The sequence below is a fragment of the Salpingoeca rosetta genome, assembly GCF_000188695.1.
Source record: "Salpingoeca rosetta unplaced genomic scaffold supercont1.8, whole genome shotgun sequence".
Lineage (NCBI taxonomy): Eukaryota > Choanoflagellata > Craspedida > Salpingoecidae > Salpingoeca > Salpingoeca rosetta.
The window spans coordinates 1402883-1416339 of record NW_004754926.1 but is presented as its reverse complement, the minus strand read 5'-3'; the positions used below and the strand labels follow the sequence as shown (position 1 = coordinate 1416339).

Sequence of the window (13457 nt, the reverse complement as noted above, 5' to 3'; positions counted from 1 at the left end):
ACACACACACACACACGGGGGGGCGCTATCTCAGGACGGCCAACAGGGCCGTGCCTTGCACGGTGAACACGAGGGTGTCCTTGGCCTCCATCTCCGCCAACACATGTCGGAGCTGGTGCTGGGCCTGTGATCTATACTTGCTCGCCAACCCGCTGTCCTCAATCAGCTGACGTTGTAATTCAGGCACGGGCTGCGGGCCATGGCTCAGAATTGCACGCACAGCATCCTCACTCATCACAGCCTGCACAACTCGACCACCACCATCATCACCACCACCGTCAGCATCATCAAGATCACAACTACTGTCTGGCGTACGCTGCTCACCACCACACACGCCGGTGGCAGGGCCAGTGCAGCTCGTGTTCTCCACACCGTGGTTGGCGTTGGCGCCTGCATTGGATGTGTGGGTCCCCGCCGCTGTTGCGGACACCGTGCTGTTGATGTCGTCCTCAACCGTCACGATCATCTCCGCTTTGCAATCAAAGAACTCGTCATCATCTTCCCCATCTACGCCATGTTCACCCTCATCTGCGTCAAGACGCTGCTGACCAATGTGCTCGTCCCACGTGCGACTGCAATCCTCCTCATCGCAAGCACGGGTGGCATCATATTCACCAAAACCGCCAGTGGCATTGCCATCCACAGACCGACTAAGATGAGAAAGTGCGGGTTCCCTGCAGCTGTTGAGCGTGCCTGTCTTGAGTACGTCCTCCTCGTCACCTGCCCTGGCCGGGGGACCCACCGTGCTTTCATTGGCAAGATGTTCATCAGCCTGACAGAGCTCCTCGGCCAAACTGAGTTCATGGCATGATGTCGTGTCTTCGACATCGACATCGGAGTCAGCGCCGCTCGTCGGGTGCTGCGTGCCCGCCAGGCTGTCGTCCACGCCCGCCCCTTGAGGCGGTTCATCGTCTGCTGCATCGGCTGTATTCCTGGCTTGCCCTTCCCGTTTCCCTTCACTGCCTTCTTCTGCTTCTTCTTCGGCTTCGGCTTGTTCTGCTTCTGCTTGTTCTGCTTCTGCTTGTTCTTCTTGCCAGGTTGCTGTCGTGCCATGTGTCGTGGCAAGCACGCTGTTCTCTGGCTGTGGTCGTCGTTGTGAAGGGTCGTCGTTGTCGCGCTGTTGAGCTGAAAGGCTGAGCTGCAGCTGCTCCACCAACGTGAGGAGCTGGGTCTGCGCGTCCTCCGCCTGCAACAGCCGTGCAGCCATGTCAGCAGGCAGGATGGACGCAAGAGATGCGCGCACGCCCGCATCGTCCAGCTGCACCTCGGCCCTGACTGGCGATGACGTCGATTGCTCGTCACCCTCCAATGTACCTGCGTTGCGCATCTGCAGGTTGACCTCGTCCAGCTGGGCCATGTCCAGGCAGCCGTCGCCGGTGCTGTCGTGTCGGCTGCGGCGTAGTTGTTGATGTTGGTGGTGACGGGACTGGTCCAGATCTGCCTGCATGGCTTCGTAGTCTTGCCGGAGCAGCATGAGTGCCTCCCGCTCAGCCCGCAGCTCTGCAGCTTGTTGCCTGCATGTCTTCTCGAGGTGAGTGAGGCGGCTTTGCGTGGTCTCCAGCTCATCATCCGCGTCATCCAGCATGCCGTCCACAGCCTCCTTCTCCGCCAACAGCTGCGCGTGCCGGTGGCGCAGTGCTGCAAGCTCTTCCTCCACCGCGCTTAGCGACGAGCCCCATGATCCACACGACGCCGAGCCCACGTCCGCCTGCCCAGTCCCTTCAAGCACACTTGCATGACGACTGCTGCTTCTCTGCCGCTGCTCCTCTTCTTGCTCTTCTTCCACCACCTTCTGTCCTGGTGGTACAACCCCTTCAGCAACACCACCCTTGCCCATCTCTGCTGCCCATGCGCCGCCGTGCTTCTCCAACTTCGTCGCTGTTGCCTGCCTGGAATGGTATTGTTGTGTTGTGTTGTTCGTTGCGTGCTTATCTTCGTTGGGGTTCGTTGCCACCACACACACGCACGCACAAAGCACAAAAATCGGACATGCAGCGCATGCACGAAGAAGCAAGACAACGATGAGCAACCCACAGCAGCTGGACTTTGACTTCTACACTGCACAATGGCAGAAGGTGTGTGCACGTGTGTGTGTGTGTGTGTGTGTGTGTGTGTGTATGTGTGTGTGTGTGTATGTGTGTGTGTGTATGTGTGTGCGTGTGTGTGTATGTGTGTGTGTGTGTGTGTGTGTGTGTGTGTGTGTCTGTCTGTCTCTGTGTGTGTGAGTGTCTGTCTCTGTGTGTGAGTGTCTGTGTGTGTGTGCCAATCTGTGTGCCAATCCGTGTGCCAATCTGTGTGCCAATCTGCTTGTGAATCTGCTTGTGTGTGCCTCTGTCCATCTGCGTATCCATCTATCTCTCATACCTGCACATCCACGTTCACTCCCTCCACCTCCGCTCGCTCCTTGTGCTGTTCCAGGTGGCAAACGAAACGCAAGAGGAGCTGCTGACAAAGAAAAGTGCAGTCAAGGAACTGCAGGCACTGGAGGAGACGCTCGAGGACTTGCCCACGCATCTCACTGTCGATGCAATGGTGCATGTCCAGGATACACGCTCTGCGCTGCTTCGCAATCTGCCCTGCTCGTGCGACACGGTTCTTCATGACCAGCGGAACTGCCATTCTCATTTCATACGCATCGCTGGTTCATCCTCAGGTGCCATTTGGCAAGGCCGCCTTCTTTCCTGGAAGACTGGTGCACACCAATGAGATTACCGTGTTGCTGGGCGACAACCAATATGCGGAGATGCCGGCCGCGCGTGCAAAAGACATTGCATCTCGGCGCCGCAAACGTGCGTGCGTGTGTTCTGTGTGTGTCTGTCTGTGTGTCTGCGTCTGTCTGTGTGTCTGTGTGTCTGTGTGTGTGCGTATCTGTCTGTCTGCGTCTATGGCTGTGTCTGTGTCTGTGTCTCTGTCTCTGTGAGTGTGCGTGTGTGTGTCTGTGTGTGTGCGTGTCTGTGTGTGTGTGTGTCTGTGTGTGTGTCTGTGTCTGTCTGTCTGTCTGTCTGTCTCTGTGAGCGTGCGTGTGTGCGTGTGTGTGTGTGTGTGTGTGTGTGACGACGTCTTTATCTCAACTTGTGCCCTGTCTTCACTTGTGTCCGTGTCTTCGCTTGTGTCCATGCCTGTAAGTCTGTCTCTCTGACTAGCCTACTTCTCTACCTCTCTGTCTCTGTACCTCTCTGGTTTCCTTTTTCTTCGTGTGAGAGCGCGTGGTTGGCAAGTACTACGTGCTCACGTGGCGCCCCCTTCCCAACCACACGATATCACTGCACAACCGTCTCTCACGCGCCGTTGTATGCTGTGCTTGCAGACATTGAAGAGGATGTGGCCGTCCTACAGCGCACGCTGCACAACTTGGCTCTGCGAAAGGACATTTCTCAAGACATTGCCAAAGACGTGAGCTGATGCTGTAACTACAATCGTTACTTCTGCCTGACCTTGCCCTGCCTTGGCTTTGCTTTCCTTGTATGAGATGAAGCGTGACAGTGCGGTGCTCACCCTCCCCGCTCTTCTTCCTTTGCCGTCCACAGACGGAAATGGCAAAGATGTTTGGCGAAGAAATGGTGTTTGACAAGGAGCCGCCGCTACCAGATGGTGTGTGCGTGTTGCGTGCATTTACTTGCCCTAGTGCCGCCTGCTTGTGTTTGGTCCTGTGCGCTCGCGTGCGCCCGTGTGCACCCTCTCTACATGTCCATTTGTTTGTACCCATGCGCATGAATCCCTTTGCCTCGTTATCTTCTGTGTGGTGTCAGAGGGAGGCACGGAAGTGCACGGGCGTGACACCAGCGAAGGCGACAAGCGACAACCCAACCTCAGTGGTGGAGATGTCCCGTACGAGGACGATGATGATGATGATGATGATGATGATGATGATGATGATGATGATGATGATGATGATGATGATGATGATGATGATGATGATGATGACGTTGGAGACCTGAGACCGCAGAGCCTGGACGCATTTTGGCAAGGACTTCTTGGTCGTGCACACGAAGAAGAAGAAGAAGAAGAAGAAGAAGAAGAAGAAGAAGAAGAAGAAGAAGAAGAAGAAGAAGAAGAAGAAGAAGAAGAAGAAGAAGAAGAAGAAGAAGAAGAAGAACGACGACAACAACAACAACAACAACAACAACAACAACAACAACAACAACAACAACAACAACAACAACAACAACAACAACCGCGCAATACGCTGTCCATTCGGTTTCGCCACAGCAATGCAGCCAACAAACCCGCTGCACACACCCGCACCCCAAGCACGCCGGCAGACATTGCGGTGCCTAATGAGGAGGACACGCACGTGCACCCGGTCAGTGACAACCACCCAGATCTGGCGTGGACACAGGAAGGCAGTGGAGTGAGCGAGACGACAGCAACGCCGGGACATGTAGAGGCCAAGAAGGGAAAGAAGAAGCAGGGGAGGCAGGAGAAGAAGAAGAAGAACCGCGTTCGATTTGCACCAAGCGTCGATGAAAAGGAGTTTGAGACGATGGACACACCAGACTCAATTGCTGGACGGCAAGAAACACGCGAAGCCCTTCGCGAGCAGCAGCCTCCTCAACAACGCGCGGTGCGGTAATTGTGGCTGCTGCTGTGCGTTGGGTGTGGCTCCCGTGTGCTGTTTCGTCCTCGCTTTGCTTGCTGGCCGGTGTTGTTGTAGCTGGGCAATGCCCGTTTGGCCGCTGGGACTTGTTGCCTGTGTTTGCATCCACCCTCAACTGTGTTTCCCCCTTCCCCCATCCTCTCCCAAGTACCCTGTTCCGCTGGTTTCATTCGTGCGTCTTCTTCCACCTCACGTGAACTGCGTTGACTAATTTTCATCACCACGACCGACCGTGCATCTGCAGGCGGTGTCCAATGGAGAAGTGGTTGAGCGGCAGCTGGCTCAAACCATGGCTGCCCACCGCGACCGCACACCACCACAACCCTCTTCTTCTTCTGCACACGGCTACCACCACCACATTCATCACCCCCACCTGCATGTTGAAGCTGCGCCGCCGCTCGCCCACAGCCACCCGCTGCCCTCGCGCTCAAAGCCATCTCTCTTCCTGCAGCGCATGCAACAACGCCAGCAGAAACCCTCATAATTCCACAGTGTGTGTGTGTGTGTGTCTGTGTCTGTCTGTCTGTCTGTGTGCGTGTCTGTGTGTGTGTGTGTGGGTGTGTGGTTGTTTGTGTGTCTCTCTGTGTTTCTGTCTCTCTGTTTCGCTGTGTACATGTGTGCACGTGTTCACCGAGACGTTGTGATAATTGAGAACGAAATCAAGCAGTGAAACAGCAAACGGCAAAAGAGCAGACGGCATATGTGGTCGCCTCGCATACACGAAGAAAGGGCCACATCTCGACACGGACAAAAGGTGCATAACCAGCAGGGCAGCAACAGATGCAGGCAAGGTGGCACACAAACAAAAATGGCTGAGGCAAGCGACAGTGAGCAGGAGACAAACATACTGAACTGGGACAAGCGCGGTGAAATGGCGGCAACCGCAGATACACGATGCAACCCACCAACTTCGAGCAACGGTGAAGTGACCATGGAAACAAACAGTGGCAGGACATGGCACATCAAGCGAGTAATCAGAGGCATGGGTTTTGCAACCGCTTCACCCAAAGCGAGCATGAGCATGCGCGTTGCCCATGATCACTTCTGCGCCTGCTGAGGGGGCTGGTGGAACTGCTGTTGTTGGTGGTACTGCTGGTGCTGCTGCTGAGTCGTGGTTGTGGTGGTGGTGGTGACGACGTGCTCCGGGTTGTTCCACTGAGCGGATTGGCCGACAAAGAGGATGCCCCACATGATGGACCACACCCACCCGAGCAGGAACACAACAACAAATGCGAGCTGAAGCAAGCCGACGAAGAAGTTGACGCAGAAGGTCGCGATGACGGACTGGGACTCCGAGTTGGGGTTGGCGGCACCGCAGAGCGCCAGGAACCCCGCAATGATGGTACCCAGGCCAGGGAACAAAAAGTTCACGATGCACAGAAACACGGCAACAGCGGGATGCACTGGGGATTCATGAGTGACAAGTCGAGAAGGGTTGAGAAAGAAAGAGGCAAAGGGGAAAGGGTGGAAGGGAAGGTGAGCTAACCCAGCATGTATGTTGTATTGTGTTGTGTGTGCGTGTGTTTGCGTGTGTGTTTGTACCTGTGTGTGTGTGTGTGTGTGTGTGTGTGCGTGTGTGTGTGTGTGTGTGTGTTTGTGCCTTTCGCCCCTGGGTGTGTGTGTGTTGGCACCCGGGCGGAAGTACAAGTGTGTTTGTGTCCTTCCAATGTGTTTTGGTCCCTGTTTGTTTGTGTGTGTGTGGGTGTGGGGGGGGGGTGTTGTACGTGTTGTATGTGTTGTATCCGTGCGTACAAGCGCTGTTGTGTACATTGTATGTGTGTTTGTACCTGCGTGTGTGTGTGTGCGTGTGCGTGTGTGGGGGGGGGGTGTTGTACGTGTTGTATGTGTTGTATCCGTGCGTACAAGTGCTGTTGTGTACATTGTATGTGTATGTGCGTAGAAGTGCAACAGACAAAGCAACCCCTCGGCCCTCACACCAAACTTCAGCCTCGACAAACTTACTGATGGGGATAAACTCCTTGCCAACAACATTGCTCTCAGTGCGGCGAACAACCACTGCATACAGAAGAAACACATCCGCAATGTGCGTGGTGCGTGTGGTGGTAAGGTGAGATTTGATTCGGTTGACAAGCAAAGACACTTCATATCACACATAAACACACACGTGCACACATAATCACACAGACACGCACATGCACACATAATCACACAGACACGCACATGCACACAAACACACACGCACACAGGTTGAACACTTGGACTTGCACCAACCAGTTGTTGTTGCCGGCCCATGTTGCGGCGGGTAGTACCCTTGCTGGGGATATCCTTGCTGTTGTGGGTAACCCTGTTGTGGCGGGTAACCCTGTTGTGGCGGGTAACCCTGCTGTGGTGGGTAACCCTGTTGTGGTGGGTAACCCTGTTGTGGTGGGTATCCTTGCTGCTGCTGAGTGTACGCTGGAGGCGGTGCCTGCTGCTGAGACTGCTGCATGTTTGCCTTGTCTGCCATGGTTGCTGTCCTGTTGTTGTTGTTGTTGTTGTTGTTGGATCGTTTGCACCGGTCGTGAGCGTGAGCGTGAGTGGGCGTGTGCTCACAAACAAAAAACCAACCGGTGGGCCGGTTCCATGCAGTTTTAACACGACATGACGCGCTGATGACGGCAAGTCCTGCCAAGCAAGCAAGCAAATCTCAACAAACACGCCGCATACACAGCAAGAAGCAAGGCACAAGGCTGGAAGGAGGCAAGGCAAGGCACAACGGCAAGGGCAACGACAGCCATGTCCACCACCAGCACCACCTCTCCTCCTGGCAGTGCTGGGTGGGCTGTGGTTGGGGATCAGAGCTTTAGCTTGTGGCGTGATACACAAGCGTTCTTCACTTCCCAGATTGAAGCACATGGCCGCATCTTCCTCACCCGCCTACTCAACGCCAAGACTATCGTCGTGTGCTCCGCAAACGCAGGCCGCCAGTGCCTCTTGGGCGGTGCTGGTGCTGGCGATACACAAGACACGGAGGACAACGATGGCTGCAAGGAGGACGACAGGGACGCAGCTGACGACACCAAGTCACAACAAGCACACACATCATCCTCGCATGCGCAGCAAGGAAGTGCAAGCTCAAGCCTGGACCATCAGCACAATGCAACAGACAATGCAACTGATCCGCATCAACACCACAAGCTCAAACACAAACACGGCAAACACGGCAAACACGGCAAACACCACAAGCATCAGATACATCGCAAGCATCACAAGCACAGGCAGCAGCAAGGGCGCGCCCACCACCAACACCACCAGCACCATCAGCAGCAGCATGAGCAGCAACCCACAGCAGCCAAGCTCGAACGACAGCCTGCAGGCTGCCCGGCTGTCCTTGATCGTGCATCCGCTTACCGGCCTTTCGTTGAGAAGGTGTATGGCAGCCAGTGCATGCTGCTGACGCCAAAGTCCAGCGCACACCCAGAGATTGCAGCACTGCACCGAGTATTTGCTCGCCCGGAGACGTGTGCGGAGAACCTGGCTCTACTCGAGGCATGGGCGAGGCAGCAAGTTCAACAAGTGCGTGACATCGCTCTCCGCTCTTCGAACAGTGCATTGTGGCCGTGCGCTTACTGCCCTGTGGCGATGTTCTTGTCGAGTGCCAACAAACTTGCATTTCGTCTTACGACCATTTCTCGTGTCTGCACGTCCATCACGCCCTCTCACCCATTTCACTACGCAGCTGAGTGAGGCAGAAGCGCCTTTTGACCTGTATCAGGAACTCAAGGCGCTCTGTGTTGCAGCAACACTCACCTTGTTCCTTGGCCTTGAGGTAGAATACATGTGCTGCATTTGTGTGTGTGTGTGTGTGTGTGTGTGTGTGTGTTGTGCTTGTGCTTGTGTGTCTGTCCGTGTGCGTTTTTGTGTGTTTGTGCTTGTGTGCGTGTGCGTGTGTTGTGTGTGTGTGTGTGTGTGTGTGTGTGTGTGTGTGTGTGCGGCTGCCTGATACTGAGTCCGTGGATGTCGCAGCGTGTCGTGTACGATGTAACACCTGCCTCTGCTATATACATGCTTCCAGGACGGCGAGAGAGACCTGTTACATCGAGCGACTCAGCTCATCACGACGCACTGGTGATTGAAACTCTGTGTGTGTGTGTGTGTGTGTGTGTGTGTGTGTCAGTCTGTCAGTCTGTCTGTCTGTGTCTGTCTGTCTGTCTGTGTGCGCGCGCGTTTATCTTACCGCATGCGCGTATGTGCATGTGATTTGTCCTCATCTGTCTCCCTGCGCTTTCAGAAGTGGACCTCATCCTGCCCGCTCCTCATCCATGCACGCCACAACCAATAACCGCGGTTGCACCCCACCTTGCTTGTGTGCTTGCAGGCACGGTCTCACCTCCTTGCCAATTCGCCTCAATCTCGGCTTTGGCAAAGGGTCTGGCCTCGATCAGGCACTCGATGCAAAGGAGGAACTCGAAACAATCATCAAGGTTTACTACTTTCACTCACACCTTTCCCTTTCAATCACCACAAAACCAGTGCGCAGTCTGTGTGTGCGCGCGCGTGTGTCTGTCTGTCTGTCTGTCTGTCTGTGTGCTCTCGTGCGTGTGTACTCATTCATTGTTCCCCTCAACACACATGTAACGTAACCATCGATTGCCTTTGAAGGGTCGCATCTTGCGCTGCAAGCCTGTGCCCCATCAGCAATTCCTGTTCCACATTGTTCAGGTCAGTCATGTGTGTGTGTGTGTTTTGAATGTGTGTGTGTGTGTGTTGTGTTGTGTGTTGTGCGCGTTCGTGCATTTGTCCAGATGTGCTCGTGCTGTTGTGTGTTCTGGCTTGCGTTCGCACGATGTGTTTCTCGGTTTTTGCCCACCCCTTCATAGCTTCATTGCGCACACAATATGCGCCCATCACCGATTCTACCCTGCTGCCTTCCTGCAGGCCTGTCAATCCCAGGGCCTGGATGTCACTTGCCGACACTTGCTATTGTTCATCTCTGCATTGATCCCAAAAGCCCTGGCGTCCCTTCTCACGTCCATGGCACGTCAAACGATGCGCGTTTGCTCTCATCTCCTGCCTTGTCACTTCGTACATTCCAATCCATCCGAGCACACCCACGTGCGCGTATGCTGAGTCACGCACTCACAGCACTCACAAAACGCATGCACTCATACTATCACGCGCTCTTGCTCTTTGCGCTGACACCAGGTGGTCGAGCTGTTCACGAGCCACCCTGATACCCTCGAGCGTGCTCGGTCTGACGACCAGTTTCTTGAACGCTTTCTTACAGAGGTGAGGGGGTGATATCCAGCAAGTGGCCGACACAACCACCTTTGCAGTGCCGCGGGCGAACACGCTCGCTTATTTTTGATATTTGTTTTTGCCTTTTGTCTCACCCACGTCATCACTCGCCACCTCTCCCCATGTATACCATCATATAGACTGAGCGGCTGCATCCACCGTTCCTTGCCGCCAGGCGCACCTTACCGAAGGTACAAGCAGAGTGCTCTTGAGCTTGACTGCGATGCTCTACCCCCTGTGCTACACACAGCTGCCATCACACAGCTCCATGGATGATAATTGCTCATCAGTTATCCGTTCTGGCTACCAACCCACACACAGGACGCAGTCTGCAATATTGGCCCATACAGAGTTGAAGGCGAAAGAGTCATCATGTGTATCTTCAGTGAAATGAACAAGGACCCTGACGTCTACAAGAACCCAGAGGTAGACAGATCGCACAATCGCACACATTCACACACACACACACACACTTGTGTAATCGCACGCATACACGCGTACACACATGAAGACAACACGCACGTGTACAGATGCAAGTGTCATTTGCACTGCCATGCTCATCCTGTCTTACGCGCTTGATCCAACGCCGTCGGCGGTTTTAAGAGTCGATCTGATGTTGCCACCTTCCCAACACATTCTGTGCTCCCAAATGGTCAGGCATTTGATGCAGACCGATGGCTGGATGCCTCGCTTCCCAAGCCCATGACGTTTGGCTGGGGACCAGACAGTAGGTTTTCGCCTCGCAGCTGCTCGTGGCAACTGGCTGGCCACCCCAAAATATCGCGTGACATGCTTCTTCCACTCCGTGTCCTGAACGAACATACCCACGCGAACGCCACTAATAATGGCTTTCCCATGTCTCCTCTGCACTGTCGGTTCAACCATGCGACCACAGGATGCATGGGCCAACCTCTAGCAAGGCATTTGCTTCTCATGTTCGCCAGACAACTCCTGCACCATATCAACGTCCGTAACCAACCAACTCAGCTGTATTCCCTCCTCACACATGTCCACTTGATTCGTTCGCCTGCTGGATTTACAGTCCAGGGTGTTTCTGAAACACCTCATTTTGTTATCACTGACTCACGTCTGACAAATCGCTCGTGCCTGCGCACTTCACACTTCATTTCAGCGGGTTGACTTCGAGGAGCCTCCCAGTCTATCTCCAAAGTGGCTACCAGTTGCGAGGCCGAGGTCTCAAATCAACGCTTGCTTCCGCAAGTAGCAAGATGGGAGCCAAACATGCACGCCCAAAGGACCAAGCGAACGGAGGGTGGTGGCGTTGAGGTGCTTCTTCTGAAACGTAAAACAAAAGAACAAAGCATGAACGGTCCATTCATTGTTTTGTTCATTGATTCTTGAAACATCTTTGGAAAGGAAATAAAGTAAGGGATGCGAGCGTTCACTGTAGGCAAACGCAACAAACAAGAACACAAGGAGAATGAACAAACACAGCAAGCTGCTGCCAAATCAACGCGGGCAGCACGCTCAAACAAACACAAGACAAGTGCACACACAGTGAATGACGCTGTCAAGGCGACATGGGCAGAGTGTGCACGAACACAAACAATCTAAACAACGACCAGCATGCATACATGCGCGCAGAGCAATGCTAGGCATGGCATGAATGCTTGCAGGCAAGCATACACAACAGGCAACACTTCACAACACTGCATGGCACGCACACATGGCATTTGCCAAGCATGGCGAGCATGCACACACACATAACACACATGGCACACAACTCACGTGTGCAGGATGAGGAGGAGGGGAGGAGAGGCAGTTGGCACACATGCCAGCAGAGAGAAAGGAATGTTTGCCAACGGAAAAACCACAAAGCAGGTGTTGTTGGCAAACAAGACAAAACCACACGAGAAGGCAAATTAGGAAGGACTCAACACAAAACAGAAACTCACTCACTCTCAACACTCCCCCTCAACTGCCTTCCTCTGCTCCGTCTCAGCCGTCGATGTTCCCACTAGTCGTGGCAGGTGCTGCTCGAAGGTCTGCTTGTCCAGTGCCTTGGTTAGCGCGTCGGCAACCATCCGCGTGCCGGGACAGTGCTGCAGCACAATGGTTCCGTCGGCGATGAGCTCCCGCACGAAGTGGTGGCGTACCCGGATGTGCTTCGTGCGCGGCTTGGTGACGTGGTCGTTGCCGATGGCGATGGCCGCCTGGTTATCTGTCAGCATCTTGGTGGCTCCAGCCTCGGGCTCGCCGAGGTCCATGAGCAGCTGCCGCAGGAAGACGACATCCTGCGCTGCAGCGGAGATGGCCATGCACTCGGCCTCGGCGGTGCTCAGCGCAACCGTGGGTTGCAGCCGACTGCTCCAAGACACAAGGACACAAGACAGCCGTTGATGTAGCAGGTGAAGCCCGTCGTGGAGCGGCCCGTCAGCTGGTCTGTGACGAAGCTGGCATCGCTGTAGCACACAAGTGTTGCAAGTTCATGGTGGTGGTACTGTTGTTGGAGACTTGTGTGTGTGTGTGTGTGTGCTGTGTGTGCTGTGTGTTGTGTGTGCTGTGTGCTGTGTGGGAGATTGTCTTGGTAAGAGGAAGTTGTGCGTGTTTACTTGAGTTGTGAAGCAAACAAGGATGTAGGATGAATGAACACTCCAACAGAAAGAAACAGAGCAGAAGACAAGAATTGTCGACAACGCAAAGTGGTGACGTGGCAGTGTTTGTTGAGAGTTGTGTGGTTATGTGGTGTGTTATGCAAGAGCATGTAACACCGAGCAACCACACAAGCTAAACACTGCACGTGCAACAGGTTGGAGGGAAATCACGTGAACATTCCAGAACACAAGAGAGGTGAGTGCAAATTTGTGGTGTCGTGAAAAAGGGAGGTCAATGATGACTCAGCAGACAGGACTTGCCTGTCAACAACCTCACCTTCGTCAAGGACGCCTTCGTGGAGCTGACACCGCACCTGCAACAGCACCATCCACGCCACATCACTGCGCTTGGCGGCACACGTGTGCCCGTGCGCGGTGTTGGCTCTGTGCTGTTGCATGCACGCACGACGAGCGGAGCTACGATGCAGATTGTGTTGCAGGAGTGCCTCTACGTGCCCGAGGGCCAGGCCAACCTCATCGCCCTCGGTCGTCTGACCAGGGACAGCAGCGGCAGGCCAACGGGCCACTCGCAGCGTGATGGCGCTGATGGACACTACGTGCGCTTCAGCCACGGAGCCGAGGTCAAGCTGAAGGAGCGCAACAGCCTCCGATGCTGGCCCATTGTTGCTGTTGGTCCACCCACAGCACACGGACTCACCAACGATGCCTGCAAGCAACCACAGCAACACGCAGCAGCTCCTGCAGCCCAGAGCAAGGCACACACACCATCGATGCATGATGTGCTTGGCCACCGCAACGACAACGACGTGCAGCAGTACTGCAAGCTGATGGGCATCGACGATCGCAACGCCATCAGCAGCAAGCAGTGTACAACGTGCGCAGTCACCAAGAGCACTCGTCACAGCGTCAGCAAGCACGCGGAGCGCACACAGGTTGCCCGGCGAGCGCATTCACGCCGACATCGTCGACTGGACCGCGGACTCGCCCCACGAAACAAGCGCTACAGCCTTCGTCATCGTCGATGAGGGCAGGCAAGCGTTGAGCGC

General features: G+C 54.7%; 6 protein-coding genes across 6 annotated transcripts; 3 read left to right on the top strand and 3 right to left on the bottom strand.

Annotated features, from left to right (window-relative positions):
- PTSG_03782 (uncharacterized protein) lies at positions 1-1974 on the bottom strand. The gene has a single exon (XM_004995457.1). The coding sequence runs from the start codon at positions 1835-1837 to the stop codon at positions 26-28; it is 1812 nt and encodes a 603-aa protein (XP_004995514.1). The 5' UTR covers positions 1838-1974; the 3' UTR covers positions 1-25.
- A 3-nt stretch (positions 1975-1977) lies between these two features.
- Positions 1978-5280, top strand: PTSG_03781 (uncharacterized protein). Its single transcript, XM_004995456.1, has 7 exons — positions 1978-2075; positions 2419-2532; positions 2654-2789; positions 3308-3393; positions 3528-3591; positions 3750-4564; positions 4842-5280. Exons 1-7 carry the CDS (start codon positions 2022-2024, stop codon positions 5079-5081), a joined length of 1509 nt encoding a protein of 502 aa, XP_004995513.1. The 5' UTR covers positions 1978-2021; the 3' UTR covers positions 5082-5280.
- A 246-nt stretch (positions 5281-5526) lies between these two features.
- PTSG_03780 (uncharacterized protein) lies at positions 5527-7136 on the bottom strand. Its single transcript, XM_004995455.1, has 3 exons — positions 6830-7136; positions 6560-6613; positions 5527-6000 (listed from the first exon to the last, which is right to left on the bottom strand). The coding sequence occupies exons 1-3, from the start codon at positions 7062-7064 to the stop codon at positions 5636-5638; spliced, it is 654 nt and encodes a 217-aa protein (XP_004995512.1). The 5' UTR covers positions 7065-7136; the 3' UTR covers positions 5527-5635.
- A 28-nt stretch (positions 7137-7164) lies between these two features.
- PTSG_03779 (uncharacterized protein) lies at positions 7165-11159 on the top strand. Its single transcript, XM_004995454.1, has 12 exons — positions 7165-8113; positions 8277-8366; positions 8613-8665; positions 8916-9021; positions 9200-9259; positions 9476-9574; positions 9743-9826; positions 9976-10026; positions 10157-10261; positions 10493-10562; positions 10731-10801; positions 10968-11159. Exons 1-12 carry the CDS (start codon positions 7334-7336, stop codon positions 11058-11060), a joined length of 1662 nt encoding a protein of 553 aa, XP_004995511.1. The 5' UTR covers positions 7165-7333; the 3' UTR covers positions 11061-11159.
- A 299-nt stretch (positions 11160-11458) lies between these two features.
- Positions 11459-12848, bottom strand: PTSG_12082 (uncharacterized protein; the record flags this gene model as incomplete). The annotated part of the gene is made up of 2 exons (XM_004995453.1): positions 11459-12233; positions 12728-12848. 2 exons carry the CDS (start codon positions 12846-12848, stop codon positions 11758-11760), a joined length of 597 nt encoding a protein of 198 aa, XP_004995510.1. The 3' UTR covers positions 11459-11757.
- A 24-nt stretch (positions 12849-12872) lies between these two features.
- On the top strand, positions 12873-13436 carry PTSG_12081 (uncharacterized protein; the record flags this gene model as incomplete). The annotated part of the gene is made up of 1 exon (XM_004995452.1): positions 12873-13436. The coding sequence occupies one exon, from the start codon at positions 12873-12875 to the stop codon at positions 13434-13436; it is 564 nt and encodes a 187-aa protein (XP_004995509.1).
- Between the last annotated feature and the right edge of the window lie 21 nt (positions 13437-13457).

Excerpts from the sequence above, each read along its gene's own strand:
- PTSG_03782 (XM_004995457.1), bottom strand. The coding sequence starts at position 1,837 with ATGGGCAAGGGTGGTGTTGCTGAAGGGGTTGTACCACCAGGACAGAAG.
- PTSG_03780 (XM_004995455.1), bottom strand. The coding sequence starts at position 7,064 with ATGGCAGACAAGGCAAACATGCAGCAGTCTCAGCAGCAGGCACCGCCT. Across the intron at positions 6,614-6,829 it reads TGGGCCGGCAACAACAACTG|TGGTTGTTCGCCGCACTGAG; the intron begins GTTGGTGCAAGT and ends TTCTGTATGCAG. Across the intron at positions 6,001-6,559 it reads CAAGGAGTTTATCCCCATCA|TGCATCCCGCTGTTGCCGTG; the intron begins GTAAGTTTGTCG and ends ATGAATCCCCAG.
- PTSG_03779 (XM_004995454.1), top strand. The coding sequence starts at position 7,334 with ATGTCCACCACCAGCACCACCTCTCCTCCTGGCAGTGCTGGGTGGGCT. Across the intron at positions 8,666-8,915 it reads CAGCTCATCACGACGCACTG|GCACGGTCTCACCTCCTTGC; the intron begins GTGATTGAAACT and ends GTGTGCTTGCAG. Across the intron at positions 10,563-10,730 it reads GTTTGGCTGGGGACCAGACA|GATGCATGGGCCAACCTCTA; the intron begins GTAGGTTTTCGC and ends ATGCGACCACAG.
- PTSG_03781 (XM_004995456.1), top strand. The coding sequence starts at position 2,022 with ATGAGCAACCCACAGCAGCTGGACTTTGACTTCTACACTGCACAATGG. Across the intron at positions 2,790-3,307 it reads TGCATCTCGGCGCCGCAAAC|ACATTGAAGAGGATGTGGCC; the intron begins GTGCGTGCGTGT and ends CTGTGCTTGCAG. Across the intron at positions 4,565-4,841 it reads AGCCTCCTCAACAACGCGCG|GCGGTGTCCAATGGAGAAGT; the intron begins GTGCGGTAATTG and ends GTGCATCTGCAG.